The sequence below is a fragment of the Mesoplodon densirostris genome, chromosome 16, assembly GCF_025265405.1.
Source record: "Mesoplodon densirostris isolate mMesDen1 chromosome 16, mMesDen1 primary haplotype, whole genome shotgun sequence".
Lineage (NCBI taxonomy): Eukaryota > Metazoa > Chordata > Mammalia > Artiodactyla > Ziphiidae > Mesoplodon > Mesoplodon densirostris.
In genome coordinates this window covers 80,781,846-80,803,263 of record NC_082676.1, presented here as the reverse complement: position 1 = coordinate 80,803,263, position 21,418 = coordinate 80,781,846, and the positions used below count along the sequence as shown (strand labels likewise).

The 21,418-nt window shown below is 39.5% G+C and overlaps 1 protein-coding gene across 3 annotated transcripts in view; it reads right to left on the bottom strand.

The window, feature by feature from the left end:
- The window catches only part of MACROD2 (mono-ADP ribosylhydrolase 2), a 1,992,245-nt gene that overhangs the window by 1,362,819 nt on the left and 608,008 nt on the right, over positions 1–21,418 (bottom strand). For all 3 annotated transcript variants that reach the window (XM_060078113.1, XM_060078114.1, XM_060078115.1), the window contains exon 5: positions 6,000–6,116. In XM_060078113.1, the coding sequence (XP_059934096.1) occupies positions 6,000–6,116 (117 nt within the window). The remainder of the gene's footprint in view (positions 1–5,999; positions 6,117–21,418) is intronic.

The window sequence follows — 21,418 nt, the reverse complement described above, 5'->3', positions numbered from 1 at the left end:
GATGTTCTGTTGAGGCAACAGAAGCAAGGACTGTCCCAAGAAAGAGATGGCAGGTATTTTAATCTCACTTTTGTCAATAGTGATCTGAGTAAGTCACATACGTTCATTAAAATTCAATAAATATTTAACCTCTATAAATCTCAGCTTCCTCCTTTATAAAAAGTAAGGATTGTCATAGACTAGTTGTCGGCAAACTTTTTCAGCAAAGGGCCAGAAAGTAATGTTTCAGGCTTGTGGCCATACAATCCTGGTTGCAACCATTCAATTCTGTCACATCAAAGTAGCCATAGACAATATGTAAACAAATGGGTCCGGCTGCATTCTGATAAATTTTTATTTACAAAAACAGGCAGCAGGCCTGGCCAACACTTGTCACGGACTCTCTCCCTATCTCAGGAAAACTTACTTGGTCACTGCCGTGTCTCTAATACAGACTTGGCTTGCTATTGCGAGCAACAGGTTTAACCTCTCTCTACCTTAATTTCTCTCTGTGTTGGAAGAAAATATTGCCATGTCAGTTCCTCATAGAAATTTCAAAAGGACTAATGAGCTAATGTCTCAAAGTACTACGATTTCTTGATGAAGGGCACAAGAGATGTACTAATTATTATCAACAGTACCTTTTAAGCTACTATCATCTGATTATTATTGCACCTGGGAATAAAATAAGGATTCTGATTCCCACCACTCCATGATATTCAAACATGTTATGCTACGGTTTCTCACCCTAGAGTTTCCTTTCAAATGATTAATAAAAAACTGAGTTGGATGCTAATATTACCCTTTGATGTCTTACAAAGATTAAATAGAAGGAATAAAAGAAACAGGTTCCACCATTTTATATACACAAATTTAACATATTTTCCACTTATCTTTGATGATTATTCAGCCCTAAAGCCTAAAAGTGGAGCATTCTCAAGAAATAGAATAGACATGTGAACTATGCTGAAAATCATTAAGTAAAGTTGATATGGCTTCTTTATTTTTATTTGTTCACTTTTAGGAGAAGGTCCATTAAGAGTAAATTTCTTAAAATGATACAAATGAACTTATATGCAAAACAGAAATAGACTCGGAGACATAGAAAACAAACTTATGGTTACCAAAGGGGAAAGGGCGGTGGGGTGGGGGGCAGTAATAAACTAGGAGTTTGGGATTAACAGAAACACACTACTGTATATAAAATACATGACAAGGACCTACCATATAGCACAGGGAACTATATTCAATATCTTGTAATACCCTATAATGGAAAAGAATCTGAAAAAGAATATATATATATATATATATATATATATATATATATATATATAAAACTGAATAACTTTGCTGTACACCTGAAACTAAGGCAACATTGTAAATCAACTATATTTCAATTTAAAAAAAAGAGTAAATTTCTTAGACAAGAGACTTTGGAATTAGATGTATGTTAAAATATGATTTAAAAAACACAATGGGGGACTTCACTGGTGGCACAGCGGTTAAGAATCTACCTGCCAATGCAGGGGACAGGGGTTCAAGCCTTGGTTGGGGAAGATCCCACATGATGCAGAGCAGCTAAGCCCGTGTGCCACAACTGCTGAGCTTGCGCTCTAGAGCCCGCGAGCCACAACTACTGAGCCTACATGCTGCAACTACTGAAGCCCATGCGCCTAGAGCCCATGCTCCACAACAAGAGAAGCCACCGCAATGAGAAGCCCGTGCACCACAACGAAGAGTAGCCCCCGCTCGCCACAACTAGAGAAAGCCTGCACTCAGCAACGAAGATCCAATGCAGCCCAAAAATAAAATAAATAAAATTTAAAAAAAATAAATAAAAACACAATGGATATCACTGATTTCATAATTTCTTAGAAATATTAATATACGTTTTTTACATCCCCCCCGCCAGCAATTAACAACCAATCTCCTCCACCTTTAACAACTAATTCATTTGATAGATATTTCTCTAGTATACATTATAAACAAGGGACTTCTAGAAAGGTGGAAAGTTTGCATATATAACAATAAAATGTAGCAAGTAAAAAGGGCCCTCAGCACATTAACATGCAGTTTTCTGGATTTTGAGGCAAAAGAAGGCACTTTTAGTTGAGTTGTTTTATGGCAGAAGTGATATCTGAGCTCAGTCTGGAAGACAAGTAGAAAGGAAGAAAGACAGAATCTTCTAGAAAGCCCCCAATACAGAGCCCATGTACAGACATGCCATTCTGAGCAATTCAGATCATATAAACGGTTGTAGGTAGCTCAAGACAGAACAGTAAATCATGGAAGGCCGAAGATCATCAGGTTAACAAGTGTGTTTGAGGAAAAACCCACTGAAGGATTTGGAGAGGAGTAGAGTCCGATTTTATTCATTTATTTGACAAACACTTTCTGAACCCCTGTTATGTGTCAAGCATTTTTCCAAGCCATACATGTTTCTAAGTAGTTTTTACAACAATAAATGAAAAAGATGCAGAAAAAAAGCTCTGCCCTCATTCTGGTATGGGGAGACAGACAATAAACAAAATAAATAAGTAAATGATACTGTGCATTTGAATGTTAAATGCTATAGATAAGCAATTATAAATAAAGCAGAGAAGCAATTAAAAATAGGTTGGTTAGGACGACACCTGAGGGGACATCTGAGCAAGGATCTGAAGTATGGTAGGTGAGGGAGCAAAGCACGCAGGTGTCTGGAAGACTAGAATTCCAGGCAGAGGGAACACTAATGCAAAGGCATTAAAGATCCAGCAAAGCAGCCCGTGTGAGGGAGGCAGAGGACAGAGGGAGGTAGAGAGGGTCACACGTCTAGAGCCTTGTGGACAGTTACAGGGACTCTGGATTTAAGAATATTAATCTACAGGACTGGGCAGAGTGGAGTGAAGGAGGGAAAGAATTAGAAGTAGAAGCAACAGGCAAAAATCTATTTGCCAGGTGAAACTGTCTGAAACAACTCATTTGATCACTCATTGATTAATTCAGCACATATGCTAGATATTGACATTAGGATCATGACTGAGACAGACAAGCCTCACCCACATGAAGCTGACCCTCTGGTAGAATGATGAGAGCATGAACAGAAACATCCAACCGGTTGACAAGCTTCTAAAAATCCATAGAAATCTAAATTTTATTATGAATCCAAAAAAAAAATCTAATATTGTAAAAGAGAACATACCAAAAGATCAAATTGTCTAAACAGTCCTTAGTCCACTTTCTAAGTCATTTCTTTACCAATAGCCTTCAGTGAAATATTGGCCAATATTCTTTCCACTCTTAAGATTACTTCTGAAAAGAATGATCGGCTATTCCACATCAAAAGACATCGTTCAAAATATCCAAGCAGTGAAGAAACACTAAATCTTTGAGGCTTATCATTCCACTGATCATGATGAATCACAGAATACAGACTCTAAGTATAAGTAATTCAAATACAAGCATTTGTGAATAAATTAATTTAGCAAGCATGAAAGAAGCAAAGACCAGTCCAAAATTACCAAGTTTGTCTGTAACCCAGACAACAGCATTTTCCAAACAAATTGCTGATGCTCGAAGATATTATCACTGGTGACTGGATGGCTGGCTTTAGTACCTTAAATGATAAACCCGCTGTCACAAAGGACAAATAGGAACTAGATTCTGCTGTCAAACTGTCATGGAATTATTAAATATGGAGGGGGAAAATGACCCAAACAGTATGTAATGAGCTCCCTTTTCATTCTCTCTCTACAAAAGCACATCTGTGGATTGTTAATGAGTCTGAAATGGATGAAACAAATTGATGAGAAAGAAAAAGATCTCTCAGGGATAGGAAAAGGGAAAATGAACATACACAGTGTTTATAAAATATAATTTAAAATACAAGGCTTTGTGAAAGTACTTGACATACTACAAAGTGGTATGCAACATGTAAGCTCTTATTACTCATTCCTTATTGCTTTCATTGCTTTTATGTTTTTAATATAAATCATTAATCTCATTAAACATAGAGAAATACCAAGATCTAGTCACAAATACTCCATGTTTGTGACTTTCTTGAGGGGGCACTGCCGTTCTAGTCTGGGAATTTCTATCCTGCTGGATGATTTTTTTACTAGACGTGCCCTGTGGGTTGATGCACAGTGACTTGAATGTGTGTCATCTGATTCAGTATCTCGGCTCACACAGATTCTGTACTGAGTTCTGTGGATTGACTTTCCATGGCTAGAGTCCTTGTCGCACAAAGACTCACTTGCCCCAGGCTGCCCAGGAATTCCAATCATGGAATTTCTCAAGCACAGGTATAGATTGATCTTTGTACCGCAGTGCCTGGTGGTGTACAAGCCTTCAACAGCCCTGAACTGAGCTGAATGACGATCAAAGGAAGCTCATACAGAGGGATGTCAAACAGGGGCAAGCGCATGAAACAAAGTCACCCTGGTGTCAATCCATAACAGCAGAGCCACCATTTTATTTGGTCATATTTAATGATTCTGAGGTTATCTGTCTTCAGACATTTCAGAGTTGAAAATTTTTTGATTTGTGCTTTAATTCATAGGAAAGAAAGTAGTAAATCAATAGGAGACTCGGTTTAAGGACAGACACCTTAAATCTGAAAATCATCAATAATCTGCTTGTCCTCAGGGTGGAATCTGTCAACTATTATATATCACAGAGGTAGTAATGGTGATAAGAAGGAAGAATGACCAATCTTGGTAAACATAGAGCCATCTAATCCTAAAGGGAAACCACCTTTAACACTCAGCGCCTCTGAGTCAGAGGGAGAGGTGCTCTAAACACCATTACACATAAGGGACTTTATTTGACATAAATATATATTCCAAGGAGGACTGAGGGCCATTTGGCCCATGATTTGACTCTTTCACACAAGGTAAAAACACTAACAAGGAAAGAAAAATGAGAAGTCATTAAAGGAAAAATTAAACAGTATATAGTGGATATACTTTCACTAGCAACGCACCGTAAGGTATACAGAACGCAGTATTATAATGTTACAAAGAAAAAAAACATTTTAATATATTACCATTTACTAAAAATCTTCAAATGTAAACATACTTTAAAATAGAACACACTATCTCTCCACTCACACATATCCATGAGAAATTCATTTTTATACAACTTGTCTATACAGAGCCCAAAGATTGTGTCATAATTTTTTAGTCACATATTCTCCACTACTAAAACAGAAAAAAAAAAAAATCAGCTTTACTTTTACAAAAAATGTATTCACCAGGAGGTATCACATAAAGCAGGTGAATGGAATAAACGACTAATTGGTTTCCCAATTTCCAGATCAATGCATGACTTAATGGTGCAGTGAAACCCTCTACCTCCACCCCCCACCCTGGAAGATTATGTGATAAAAAAAATCTGTGCCTTTAACCAGCTTCTCTTTCAGTATTTTTACTCCACATCACCCCACCCAGTTGGCTAAACGACTAAGCAACAAGGTCAATCAAATGCAATACTTCTCTCCATTCAAATATAATGGAAAATTTGACCATTCCACATTCAAAGAGCAAATACATTCTCACTCTGACAACCACATTCCAATGGCTTTTCCTGAAAGCCAAGTGTGACAGATGCCTCGGCTGTAATTGCCAATCAGCCTTTACATGGCAGCTGAAAACACAATACATCACTTTGATCTCCTTTGCTCTAAACACATCCACAATCAAGAAACCTGAACAAGGAATAAGAAATTGGCATCATTTCTAGAAGCCGTCACTCCACGGCACTTCAATACTATAAGGTATATTTTGCTCACATTTTTATTTCTCTGTTTCAGAGACCCTCTGTCAAAGATCCGAGCAAAAATCACCTACAATTAAACATCGCACATATATTTGGAGATGTATTTGGAAAACACATTTCATTACCATGTACAAAATCTTAATAAAAGCACATTTAATTAAATACCACTGCTACCACTTCCTCTTCCAGTTACCCACTTGAGGACTAAAACAAGGTAAGAGTGCTCATCTGATTTTGAAAGTGTTCGAAAGAGCTGTACTCACATTTTGCAGGCAGGTCATAGCCACACGTGATTTTTGCATGTCCAGTTTCACAGCCGTTCAGGTTACGACATTCAGCGAGCAAACAGGGGCCAGCTGCTCTGTGAATACAGCCGTCCACTGGAGGAGAGAGAAGAAAGTTAGCCCATATTTGGCCTTTTGGAAATAAATGCAAAACTTGGGATAGGGAAAGAAAAGGAACTCAAGTTTTTCCTCTTAGAAATCACCATAGTCCCATGGAAGAAAATCCATGGTATTCAATCCCTTAAACATGGTTTTCTTCTCTCTTTCTCTCTCTCTCCCTTTGGTTTGTGTGGTGAGCAGAAGGGTTACAGAAACAGCGTGCAGCTAAATGTTAAACAACAGGTTCTTTAGGGGTAGGGGAGCCCTGATTCGTAGCCTTTTCCAACTTCAATTGGGTAAATATTTCCACCATGTCTATTTCAAGCTATCATCTCCATGTCACCTAACACAGAATTGGGAAGAAATGCTAACAATTCTATGTCCGAGGTGGTAAGTGTTGCCTCTGACACACCACAGGTTATAGAAGAAAGAAACGTCGAGAAGCAAGTGAGAAAGGCGCTCTAGAACATCTGCAGTCACTGCAAAACTGAGAGTGAAGCTGTCAAAGTAAGAACCAGACCTCTAACTTCCTCCACCCTCAGTGGCACGACACAAATGCAGTAGGTGTCTGCAGGGTATCTGACCGGGGGTTAGGTGAGGGGTGAGGTTAGCTTAGGTCTTGAAGAACACCCGGAAGACCACCCCTCACTCACTTGACGTGGATGAAAACAGAACCTCCACCGCTCCTGCTGCAGCTCTGCTAACCGAGCAGGCTCCGCCTCTCCCCAACACAGGCTCTCATCAGCCCTCTGGCTCTCATCAGCCCTCTGGCTCTCATCAGCCCTCTGGCTCTCATCCCTGCCCCACCTCATGTCTGCCCTTCACGGTGAGAATCACCTTTTGAAAATGCACACCTGATGCCACTGGAAATTAAAACTTCATTTGACTAGATTGGGGGCGAGCACACAGCTGGAGGGCTACAAGACCATATGCACATAATTTAGTAGTTACTGAATGAGCCCTTGGACACAGAAGAAATGCAAGACTCTGAAACAGAGGGTTAGAAGACAGAAAGAAAGAGGAATAGTAATCTGGGCTGTGAAAACAGACCAAGATATTAGCGGTCTGAAGAACCCTCCCCTCCACAGTCCACAACACCATGTAATTGATCACTGTTTCATTATTATTATTATTATTATTATTATTAATTTTGTGAGAAAGCTGGATAATGAGTGGGAAGTTGTCACTGAGGGACATGTAACCTGTCTAATGGCCTCTGCTACCATCAACTGGCATGGAAACATCGTTTTTGGCTGAACAAGTTTCCTAGGGAAACAAGCTCATCTGGGCTTTACTACATCACTATTTGCATACCTGTAAAACTTGAGAATAAACCTGGGCCTCAAAGACCCTCACAACAACAGAGCCAGACTACTCTAGTAGTCATAGCACTCTAGTAGTCATTCCAGACTACTCTAGACTACAGTATTTCCGAAAACCTAGGTTGAAATCCAGACTCTACCTTTACCAGCCATACGCTGCTCAAGCCCGTTTCCTTAGAAATTAGTGTCAATAATGGCTGTACTAACAGGGTTATGCATGGAATCTGAATAGTATAATGCCTGAGAAGCACCAGCAAAGTGTTTAATACAATGTTATGTGCCCCACTGATGGTAGTTATTATCTTAAACTCCTTAGATGAAAGTTTTGTGTAAATTTTAAAGTAGCTATTTTTCTTATATAAAAATGAAAAATATAGAGAAGCAAGAAGAATATGAAAACTACCATTTGCCCTCCCACCTAGAGAATTCTTCAACATTCTGATGTTCACTCTTTCACTGGTTATACACTCACACATATAATTTTTCTCTTACAAAAATGATAAATTTTGTTCACTCTTTCAAATAGCAATTTTACTTTGTGAACTATTATGTAGTTGTTAAAAAGAACAGGCCAATTTTATATGTAAATAGAGTCAGTACTAAATATGAAAAGATTTCTAAGTGAAATGCCAGGTTTAAAATATATATATAATATATATGTATATATATTATATATTTTTTTATGTAAAGTCACAATTTTGTTTACAGTTATAAACATACACACTTACATGCATATACATGTATGTGTACTGGAAAGACAGGCATCAAAACATAAAAAGTGATTATAGGATGGGAAACAGAAGGTGAAACTGTTAAGAAAAAAAATTAGGTTCTAATTTCTCTATGTTTAAATTTTTTTACAAGAGCATCAAGAAGAGTATTTTAAAGTGAATATTTTTTTCTTGGCAAAGAGATCATTAGTTTGAAATGGATAACTAAAATAGGATTTGATAGCATACTTGATCATATGCTGTTAAATATTGTCTGCATTATTTAGATTGCAGCCTAATGCAGTTTGTAAACATGTGATTTTCAAAATCTTCATGGTTATACCAGCATTCACGACTGCATTAGGGCAATGAAAGTCTAGCTGAAGTTATTTAATAATAATGACTACAGCTTAAATGTACTGAGTGCATCCATGTGCCAGGCACTATACTGAGGACGACCGTATAAGGTACACACTAATTTTATAATCTCCATTTTATAGGAGTTTAGAAGAGGTTAGTAACTTGCCTACATTCACAAAATATTGGCAATGTGATTTCAAAACCCCGGGCCTGTCTAATGGAGCATCCATACTCTTAACTGCTATAGCTCACTGCCTTTGGGACTTGAATCCAGGCAGCCTCACCTCAATTCTTGCGTGTGGCATGTGGAACCACTATATTACATTACTTTTTAATTCCCATCAATTCTGTCTATGAGTTATAATGTACATGCAATCAAATGCACAGATTTTAAGTGCAGTTTTGATTAGTTTTAACAGATGTATATACTCACGTAGCAATGATGCCCATAAAGATACAAAGTGTCTCCATCAACCCAAAAAGTTCTTCTGTACCCTTCCCAACCAATTTCCCCTCTCACCACCCAGAGGGAGCCCATGTTCCGACTTCAGCCACCTTAGCTAAGTTTTGCCTATTACATAATCTCAAACTTCATATAAGAGATGGAGGGGGCCCGGGGGAAGATGGCGGAAGAGTAAGACGCGGAGATCACCTTCCTCCCCACAGATACATCAGAAATTCATCTACACGTGGAACAACTCCTACAGAACACCTACTGAACGCTGACAGAAGACCTCAGACCCCCCAAAAGGCAAGAAACTCCCCACATAACTGGGTAGGGCAAAAGAAAAAAGAATAAACAGAGACAAAAGGATAGGGACGGGACCTGCACCAGTGGGAGGGAGCCGTGAAGGAGGAATGGTTTCCACACACTAGGAAGCCCATTCGCGGGCAGAGACTGCGGGTGGCGGAAGGGGAAAGCTTCGGAGTAGCGGAAGAGAGCACAGCAACAGGGGTGCAGAGGGCAAAGCGGAGAGATTCCCGCACAGAGGATTGGTGCCCTCAGGCACTCACCGGCCCGAGAGGCTTGTCTGCTCGGCCACCGCCGGGGCGGGCGGGGCTGGGAGCTGAGGCTCGGGTATCGGGTTTCAGTCGGAGCGCAGGGAGAGGACTTGGGCTGGCGGCGGGAAGAGAGCCTGAAGGGGTTAGTGCACCACGGCTACCCGGAGAGAGTCCGGGGAAAAAGTCTGGAGCTGCCGAAGAGGCAAGGGATTTTTCTTCCCTCTTTGTTTCCTGGTACGCGAGGAGAGGGGATTCAGAGCGCTGCTTAAAGGAGCTCCAGAGACGGGCGCGAAACGCAGCTAAAGGCGCGGACCCCGGAGACGGGCGTGGGACGCTGGGGCTGCTGCTGCTGCCGCCAAGAGGCCTCTGTGCGAGCGCAGGTCACTGTCCACGCCCCGTCTCCGGGGAGCCTGTGCAGCCCGCCACTGCCGTGCTCCCAGGATCCAGAGATGGCTTCCCCGGGAGAGCGAACGGCACGCCCCGGGCTCGTGCAACGTCACGACGGCGCAACGTCTCGCCGGCGTCTGATGCCTCAGGCTCGCCCCGCCTCCGTGCCCCTCCCTCCCCTCGTCCTGAGTGAGCCAGAGCCCCCCAATCAGTGGCTCCTTTAAACCCATCCTGTCTTGAGCGAAGAACAGACGCCCTCCGGCGACCTACACGGAGAGGCGGGGCCAAATCCAAAGCTGAGACCCGGGAGCTGTGAGAACAAAGAAGAGACGGAAATCTCTCTGTGCAGCCTCAGAAGCAGCGGATTAAAGCTCCACAATCAACTTGATGTACCCTGCATCTGTGGAATACATGAATAGACAACGAATCATCCCAAATTGAGGAGGTGGACTTTGAGAACAAGATTTAAGATTTTTTTCCCCTTTTCCTCTTTTTGCAAGGAATTATCCTAAATTGAGGAGGTGGACTTTGAAAGCAAGATTTAAGACTTTTTTCCCTTGGGGCTTCCCTGGTGGCGCAGTGGTTGAGAGTACGCCTGCCGATGCAGGGGACACGGGTTCGTGCCCCGATCCGGGAGGATCCCACATGCCGCAGAGCGGCTGGGCCCGTGAGCCATGGTTGCTGAGCCTGCGCGTCCGGAGCCTGTGCTCCGCAACGGGAGAGGCCACAGCAGTGAGAGGCCCGCGTACTGCAAAAAAAAAAAAAAAAGACTTTTTCCCCTTTTCCTCTTTTTACACGAATTATTCCAAATTGAGGAGGTGGAATTTGAGAGCAAGATTTACGATTTTTTTCCCCTTGTTCTCTTTCTGTGAATGTGTGTGTGTATGCTTCTGTGTGAGATTTTCTCTGTATAGCTTTGCTTCCACCAATTGTCACAGGGTTCTATCTGTCCGTTTTTTTCTTTTTTTCTTTTTTTTAATAATTACTTTTTTATTTTAATAATGCTACTATATTTTATCATACTTTATTCTATTTTACTTTACTTTCTCTCTTTCTCTTTTTCCTACCTACCCTTCCTCCCTCCCTCCCCCCTCCTGTCTTTCTTTCTTTCCTTCCTCCCTCCCTCCCTCCTTTCTTCCTTCCTTCCTTCCTTTCTTTCCTTCTTTCTTTCTTTCTCTCTTTCTTTCTTCTAATTCTTTCTTTCTACTTTTTCTCCCTTTTATTCTGAGACGGGTAGATGAAAGGCTGTTGGTGCTGCAGCCAGGAGTCAGTGCTGTACCTCTGAAGTGGGAGATCCAACTTCAGGACACGGTTCCACAAGAGACCTCCCAGCTCCACATGATATCAAGCGGCGAAAATCTCCCAGAGATCTCCATTTCAACACCAGCACCCAGCTTCACACAACGACCAGCAGGCTACAGTGCTGGTCACCCTATGCCAAGCAACTAGCAAGACAGGAGCACAACCCCACCCATTAGCAGAGAGGCTGCCTAAAAACATAATAAGGTCGCAGGCACCCCAAAACACACCACCAGACGTGGACCTATCCACCAGAAAGACAAGATCGAGCCACATCCACCAGAACACAGGCACTAGTCCCCTCCACCAGGAAGCCTACACAACCCACTGAAACAGCCTTAGCCACTGGGGACAGAAACCAAAAACAACGGGAACTACGAATCTGCAGCCTGCAAAAAGGAGACCCCAAACACAGTAAGATAAGCAAAATGAGAAGACAGAAAAGCACACAGCAGGTGAAGGAGTAAGATAAAAACCCACCAGACCTAACAAATGAAGAGGTAATAGGCAGTCTACCTGAAAAAGAATTCAGAATAATGATAGTAAAGATGATCCAAAATCTTGGAAATAGAATAGACAAAATGCAAGAAACAGTTAAGAAGGACCTAGAAGAACTAAAGATGAATCAAGCATCGATTAAAAACACAATAAATGAAATAAAAAGTACTCTAGATGGGATCAATAGCAGAATAACTGAGGCAGAGGAACGGATAAGTGAGGTGGAAGATAAAATAGTGGAAATAACTGCTGCAGAGCAGAATAAAGAAAAAAAGAATGAAAAGAACTGAGGACAGTCTCAGAGACCTCTGGGACAACATTAAACGCACCAACATTCGAATTATAGGGGTTCCAGAAGAAGAAGAGAAAAAGAAAGGGACTGAGAAAATATTTGAAGAGATTAAACTTGAAAACTTCCCTAATATGGGAAAGGAAATAGTTAATCAAGTCCAGGAGGCACAGAGAGTCCCATACAGAATAAATCCAAGGAGAAATATGCCAAGACACATATTAATCAAACTGTCAAAAATTAAACACAAAGAAAACATATTAAAAGCAGCAAGGGAAAAACAACAAATAACACACAAGGGAATCCCCATCAGGCTAACAGCTGATCTCTCAGCAGAAACTCTACAAGCCAGAAGGGAGTGGCAGGGCATATTTAAAGTGATGAAGGGGAAAAACCTGCAACCAAGATTACTCTACCCAGCAAGGATCTCATTCAGATTTGATGGAGAAATTAAAACCTTTACAGACAAGCAAAAGCTGAGAGAGTTCAGCACCACCAAACCAGCTTTACAACAAATGCTAAAGGAACTTCTCTAGGCAAGAAACACAACAGAAGGAAAAGACATACAATAACGAACCCAAAGCAATTAAGGAAATGGGAATAGGAACATACATATCAATAATTCCCTTAAATGTAAATGGACTAAATGCTCCCACCAAAAGACACAGATTGGCTGAATGGATACACAAACAAGACCCATATATATGCTGTCTACAAGAGACCCACTTCAGACCTAGAGACACATACAGATTGACAGTAAGGAGATGGAAAAAGATATTCCATGCAAATGGAAATCAAAAGAAAGCTGGAGTAGCAATTCTTATATCAGACAAAATAGACTTTAAAATAAAGACTATTAGAAGAGACAAAGAAGGACACAACATAATGATAAAGGGATCGACCCAAGAAGAAGATATAACAATTGTAAATATTTATGCACCCAACATAGGAGCACCTCAATACATAAGGCAAATACTTACAGCCATAAAAGGGGAAATCGACAGTAACACACTCATAGTAGGGGACTTCAACACCCCACTTTCACCAATGGACAGATCATCCAAAATGAAAATAAATAAGGAAACACAAGCTTTAAATGATACATTAAACAAGATGGACTTAATTGATATTTATAGGACATTCCATCCCAAAACAACAGAATACACATTCTTCTCAAGTGCTCATGGAACATTCTCCAGGATAGATCATATCTTGGGTCACAAATCAAGCCTTGGTAAATTTAAGAAAATTGAAATTGTATCAAGTATCTTTTCTGACCACAATGCTATGAGACTAGACATCAATTACAGGAAAAGATCTGTAAAAAATACGAATACATGGAGGCTAAACAATACACTACTTAATAACCAAGTGATCACTGAAGAAATCAAAGAGGAAATAAAAAAATACCTAGAAACAAATGACAATGGAGACACGATGACCCAAAACCTATGGGATGCAGCAAAAGCAGTTTTAAGGGGGAAGTTTAAAGCAATACAATCCCACCTTGAGAAACAGGAAACATCTCGAGTAAACAACCTGACCCTGCACCTAAAGCAATTAGAGAAAGAAGAACAAAAAAATCCCAAAGTGAGCAGAAGGAAAGAAAGCATAAAGATCAGATCAGAAATAAATGAAAAAGAAATGAAGGAAATGATAGCAAAGATCAATAAAACTAAAAGCTGGTTCTTTGAGAAGATAAACAAAAGTGATAAACCATTAGCCAGACTCATCAGTAAAAAAAAGGGAGAAGACTCAAATCAATAGAATTAGAAATGAAAAAGGAGAAGTAACAACTGACACTGCAGAAATACAAAAGATCATGAGAGATTACTACAAGCAACTCTATGCCAATAAAATGGACAACCTGGAAGAAATGGATAAATTCTTAGAAATGCACAACCTGCCAAGACTGACTCAGGAAGAAATAGAAAATATGAATAGACCAATCACAAGCACTGAAATTGAAACTGTGATTAAAAATCTTCCAACAAACAAAAGCCCAGGACCAGATGGTTTCACAGGCGAATTCTATCAAACATTTAGAGAAGAGCTAACACCTATCCTTCTCAAACTCTTCCAAAATATAGCACAGGGAGGAACACTCCCAAACTCATTCTATGAGGCCACCATCACCTTGATACCAAAACCAGGCAAGGATGTCACAAAGAAAGAAAACCACAGGCCAATATCACTGATGAACATAGATGCAAAAATCCTCAACAAAATACTAGCAAACAGAATCCAACAGCACATTAAAAGGATCATACACCATGATCAAGTGGGGTTTATTCTAGGAATGCAAGGATTCTTCAATATACGCAAATCAATCAACGTGATACACCATATTAACAAACTGAAGGAGAAAAACCATATGATCATCTCAATACATGCAGAGAAAGCTTTCGACAAAATTCAACACCCATTTATGATAAAAACCCTGCAGGCAGTAGGCATAGAGAGAACTTTCCTCAACATAATAAAGGCCATATATGACAAACCCACAGCCAACATCGTCCTCAATGGTGAAAAACTGAAACCATTTCCAATAAGATCAGGAACAAGACAAGGCTGCCCACTCTCACCACTCTTATTCAACATAGTTTTGGAAGTTTTAGCCACAGCAATCAGAGAAGAAAAGGAAATAAAAGGAATCCAAATTGGAAAAGAAGAAGTAAAGCTGTCACTGTTTGCAGATGACATGATACTATACATAGAGAATCCTAAAGATGCTACCAGAAAACTACTAGAGCTAATCAATGAATTTGGTAAAGTAGCAGGATACAAAATTAATGCACAGAAATCTCTGGCATTCCTGTACACTAATGATGAAAAATCTGAAAATGAAATCAAGAAAACACTCCCATTTACCATTGCAACAAAAAGAATAAAATATCTAGGAATAAACCTACCTAAGGAGACAAAAGACCTGTATGCAGAAAATTATAAGACACTGATGAAAGAAATTAAAGATGATACAAATAGATGGAGAGATATACCATGTTCCTGGATTGGAAGAATCAATATTGTGAAAATGATTCTACTACCCAAAGCAATCTACAGATTCAATGCAATCCCTATCAAACTACCACTGGCATTTTTCACAGAACTAGAACAAAAAATTTTAAAATTTGTTTGGAAAAACAAAAGACCCCAAATAGCCAAAGCAATCTTGAGAACGAAAAACGGAGCTGGAGGAATCAGGCTCCCTGACTTCAGACTATACTACAAAGCTACAGTAATCAAGACAGTGTGGTACTGGCACATAAACAGAAAGATAGATCAATGGAACAGGATAGAAAGCCCAGAGATAAACCCACGCACATATGGTCTACTTATCTTTGATAAAGGAGGCAGGAATGTACAGTGGAGAAAGGACAGCCTCTTCAATAAGTGGTGCTGGGAAAACTGGACAGGGACATGTAAAGGTATGAGATTAGATCATTCCCTAACACCATACACAAAAATAAGCTCAAAATGGATTAAAGACCTAAATGTAAGGCCAGAAACTATCAAACTCTTAGAGGAAAACATAGGCAGAACACTCTATGACATAAATCACAGCAAGATCCTTTTGGACTCACCTCCTAGTGAAATGGAAATAAAAACAAAGATAAACAAATGGGACCTAATGAAACTTAAAAGCTTTTGCACAGCAAAGGAAACCATAAACAAGACCAAAAGACAACCCTCAGAATGGGAGAAAATATTTGCAAATGAAGCAACTGACAAAGGATTCATCTCCAAAATTTATAAGCAGCTCATGCAGCTCAATATCAAAAAAACAAACAACCCAATCCAAAAATGGGCAGAAAACTTAAATAGGCATTTCTCCAAAGAAGATATACAGACTGCCAACAAACACATGAAAGAATGCTCAACATCATTAATCATTAGAGAAATGCAAATCAAAACTACAATGAGATATCATCTCACACCAGTCAGAATGGCCATCATCAAAAAATCTAGAAACAATAAATGCTGGAGAGGGTGTGGAGAAAAGGGAACACTCTTGCACTGCTGGTGGGAATGTGAATTGGTACAGCCACTATGGAGAACAGTATGGAGGTTCCTTAAAAAACTAAAAATAGAACTACCATATGACCCAACAATCCCACTACTAGGCATATACCCTGAGAAAACCATAATTCAAAAAGAGACATGTACCAAAATGTTCATTGCATCTCTATTCACAATAGCCTGGAGATGGAAACAACCTAAGTGTCCATCATCGGATGAATGGATAAAGATGTGGCACATATATACAATGGAATATTACTCAGCCATAAAAATAAACGAAACTGAGCTATTTGTAATGAGGTGGATAGTCCTAGAGTCTCTCATACAGAGTGAAGTAAGTCAGAAAGAGAAAGACAAATACCGTATGGTAACACATATATATGGAATTTAAGAAAAAAAATGTCATGAAGAACCTAGGGGTAAAACAGGAATAAAGGCACAGACCTACTTGAGAATGGACTTGAGGATATGGGGAGGGGGAACGGTAAGCTGTGACAAAGCGAGAGAGAGGCATGGACATATATACTCTACCAAACGTAAGGTAGATAGATAGTGGGAAGCAGCTGCATAGCACAGGGAGATCAGCTCGGTGCTTTGTGACTGCCTGGAGGGGTGGGATAGGGAGGGTGGGAGGGAGGGAGACGCAAGAGGGAAGGGATGTGGGAACAGATGTATATGTATGACTGATTCACTTTGTTATAAAACAGAAACTAATAATAAAAAAAAAAGTGAAAAAAAAAAAGAAAATGAGGAAAGGATGAGGATGTGTATCCACAGAACACCACTCTCTAATGCAACACAAGCTAAAATTTCTTAAAATTTGAAATTTTACTAGTACTCCTAGGTTCTGTCTTATAATCTTTCATGAAATGTTGCATAAACCTTAGAAGAACTCCAAAAAAAAAAAAGATATGGAGGATGGGGCTAGCTTCTTTTGCTCAGCATATTTTTTGAGAGTCACCTGTGTTGTTGCATGTATTAATATAGTATTTCATTCCTTTTCATTCCTGAGTAATATTCCATTATTGAATATACCATAATTTCTTTATCCATTCATCTGTGAATGGATATTGGAGTATTTATATTGTTAGCTATTATGAATAAATCTTCACTTTTATAGAAATCCTTTTGTGGCCATATGTTTTCATTTCCATTGGACAAACACCTATGAGTAAAATTGCTGGGTTGGTATATGTTTTCCTTTTTAAAGAACTAACATACAGTTTTCCCAAGTGATTATACCAATTTACATATACCCCCAGCAACGTATGAGTTTTCAAATTTTGGCAGTCTTTTGGTGTTGTCAGCCTATTTAATTTTAGCAATCCTAATAGACGTAAAGAAGTATGTCGTGATTTCAATTTGCATTTCCCTGGTGATTAATGGTGTTAAGTATCTTGCCAAATGATTATTGGTTATTTATATACATTCTTTTTGGAAGTGCCTGTCTATGTCTTTTGCTAATTTTTATTGTCTTTTTTATTTCTGAGTTATTTTAAATGTACTATTAGTTCCATAGAATTTTTTTTAATTTCAGATATTTTATTTTTTCAGTTCTTGTGATTTTCGTTTGGTTCTTCTTACAGTTTTCATATCACTCCTGGAATTTCCCATCTCTTAACCCATTATATCCATCTTTTCATGTAAATGCATTAACAGATTTCACATAGTAATTTTAAAGTCCCCATATGCTAATTTCAATATCTAGGTTAGCTATGAATCTGTTTATATTGACTGATTTTCATATGACTCTGGGTCACATTTCCTCGTTTTTTTGCATGTCTAATAATTGCTGATGGCATATGAACTTTGTGAATACATTGTGGAGGCTTTAGATTTTATTGTCTTTCTCCAAATGGTATTGAAATTTATCCCAGCAGGTAGTTAAATGACTGCCAGGTAATAAGGAGGCTTAGTTTTAGGCTTTGTTAAGCCTAAAACTTATAGGCTGGTCTATTTCAGTTTTTCCCTTAGTCCTTGGATGTGGTCTTTACTCCTAAAGCTTGGACCTTCGGGGGTTTCAGTGGAAATCCCAAGTTGTTTGGCAACTCCCTCTAATCTGCGGGAGTAAAATTCTAAACTCTATATCCCTACAGTGAGAAGATGATGAATGCTCTGCCCAGTGAGTTCAGCCTTCCAGCTTTTGTTTTCTTCCTCATCTCCATGGAGTCTTTCCCTGCACAAACACAGCTCAAGGCTTAGCCAAGGATTAAAGAGGTATTTATTTATAGATTTGGGGGTTCCCCCTCTGTGACTGTCCCTGTTCTGGAGTCCTTATCTCAATTCCTAGTCATTCTGTCAAATCTGATTCAGTTCTATGATTCCTAGAGCCAGTAAACCTATTTCTTTTGGTTTGAGCTCCATCAGCCACGTGCCAGGTAGGGTAGAAGGAGCCCTCCGGGTCACAGCTATTTAAATGTAGATTTCACCCAGTATGGTTTCCTTCTTTCAGAGGATTGCCTGCTTTTAGTTGCTCTCTAGTGCCAGTAAATACTTTTTGTTATTGCTTTTGTATTTTGCCAAGAATCTGTATATACTGTTGGTGGGATGGCTAATCTGATACAAGCTGTCATTATCAGAAGCTGGAAGTGTACACATTTTTGATTGGTTAAAACATGATCTCATATGATTTCACAGCTATATTTGTGGCCCTTTGGGAAAAAATGTATGAGACAAAACGTCAGTGGTAATATCAATTGTATCAATTCTGTGTTTAAAAGTATTGTTATGTCTTTGAAAGACAAAAATAAAAAGACTATATATGCACGAACTCAATATGAGAGTGTAAAATTCTGTAATCTATTATCAATTATTTTGCTAGACTTATTTTCCTAAAATGAAAATCTGATTTTATTACTTCCCTACTAAAGTAATATTTGCCATTCCCCATATTCACATTACAAAACCCTTAATTCCAAATTATGGTCTTTTAGGCCCTTCACAAATGTTCCAATTTGCCCTCCCCACCTCGTATCACTCCATTCTTTCTCCTCACACATCTGATCTGGCCACATCTAAATCCTCACAATCCCCTAAACACACCATGATTTCTTTGCAAAGTACTCTCTACCGAGGATATCTAGCTATGCCTCCCGTTTCCTTTTCTGCCAAGCAAGGTCTTTCTCATTTTTCAACTTCTAGTTCAAATGTTTCTCCTCTAAAAAACTATTCACACCCTTTATAGGACACAGTAGTGCCTCTTTATGTTCCCACGATATTCTGGTTTATGCACTAATTCCATACTTATAAATTGTTTTATAGCTATTACATAAATAGCAGAATGTGTGTCTCCTCTCTTGGTCTATCAGCTCCTTGAGGGCACAGGAGGTAGCTTATTCTCTTGTAGATCCCCAGCTATCTCAGTAACTGACATTTTGTATGTGTTTAATACAATTGAATTAAATGCAATTAAATCTGAGAGGAAAAGCAGTCTAGCTTCTTTTTTTAAATAATACTGAAGAAGTGGTTAGGCTACTTTAAAGCCAAAGAATCAGAAGTTAAAAAGTAAAGTAATTACACAGCCAGAAGGTTATAGTCACAGATCTAATGATGAGCTTCTATATTAGAAGTGTTAACAATTCACAGAATCTGAAAATTCATCCACTTCTCTCAGGTCTGGTGCAGCCTGCTGGAAAAAGTGCTCCTTTAGTTTCACTTAGAGTCAGGCTGAAAAGGTAGCAAGCTCAATAGTGGCCGATGCGAGATTCAACACAGTAGCACTTTTTCCATCTCCCCCACCCCAGGGTGAGAGGAGATGGAGGACTAACAGTTAACATTCGTGCTGACACAATGTATTCACTCCAACCCAAAATGTCTAAACCTAATTACAATTAAAAAAAAATCCAAGATCAAAAGTCTGAAAGTTGAACACAATTTTCCAGAGAGATAAGACTACCTTTGCCTCTTGGCCTACCAAATATATATCCTACAGGCAAAAAGAAAACTACAGTCCTTAAATACACAGGTCACCAAAGCCCATTTATTATTTTTTTTCCTGGGCATATAGCTAGACAGCACTTTCTAGCCTCCCTTCTAGTTATGTGTTGTCATGAGATTGTGTCCTGTTTAAAGGAGTATGAGTAAAAGTGATGTAACTACTTCTACTCCAATCCCTAAAACCCCTGCACACGCCCTCCGCCTGATCTCCCTGTTGTCTGCAGGCTGGATGTAGAGGCTCCAGGGCAAGACTCCAATGCCCCAGGAGATGGTACAGCAACCACATGGCAAGTGCTTGAATCCCTAAATGATTCTGTAGAGCAGAGTTCCGCCCCGTCCCCACTTCCCATACTGGATGGTGAATCAGTATTAGATAAACTTTTATTATGCAGAGCCACTGAGGTTTTGGAATGTTTCTGACAGCAGTTTGCCTCGATTAATACATTTACATCTGTTGTAAATACTACAATGGTCATTTTCATTCAGGCTGATTATTGTTATGTTTTCAACTTTTATGCAAAATATTCAGATTTTAGTACTAGAACGAACATGTTATCTGGGCCATGTTCATTTCCTTCTGTATGCCCATTATCATGCTAGACTCTCAGGTCTCAGAGAACCAAAGCCAGCCTGTCCCATTAACTCAAATAGTTGTTCCTCCTACTTTGTGATCAAAACCAGACTAGTAGAAGATAAAGGCTGAGGACTGCCTCAAAACTGCCCGTGGTATGGTCAGCTAGGAGCGGAGTGAACACTGAGGTCACCCACAGGGCTGCTCTTCATCAGGACTACAAGGGGTCTGGCTGCAGCTTCTTCCAAAGACCAGGCTTTCTGCTGTACTGACACACCTGTCACTTACCGTCCTGACAGCCAGGCCAGAATGCTTGCAGGCAGATGGTTAACTATGGCAAGGGCCTTTAATTCCCAGCATATTTCCTCCAGTAACCTAACAAAGGCTAAATTCAGAAGACCTGAGCCTATTAATTAGGCCATCTTACCTAAGTTTTCTTACACTATAGCCTAGAGAATTAGACCATCTGAGGGTGGGGGTAGAAAGATGGATTTCAGCTGTGCTTGGGGGAAATTATTTTTCACTTTTGTCAATTTTACCTTGTTGTTTAGATTTTGGGAATGTTTTATAGGATAGTCTTATCCCACTATTTAAATAGCTAAAATAAGGACAAAAGAGATGGGACATGAAACCACCAATTTTTCTGACCTAGGATTTATTTTACCCATGGATTCCAAGCCACCTCTCTGGCATTCCTCAGGTAAAGCTCCCCATTTTACACACAAATGAACAAACTGATGCTGACAATAGGGGAAGAAAAAGAAAGCCATAAAGCACTGGAATCCATCAGATACGGTGGACTAGTGAATGTAACAGCTAGCAAAAAAAAAGAACCAGGAAAGAGTTCTAAATACATGTTTTAAAAAATACTAAAAGCACAATTTAGTGAAATCCAGTTATTTTAG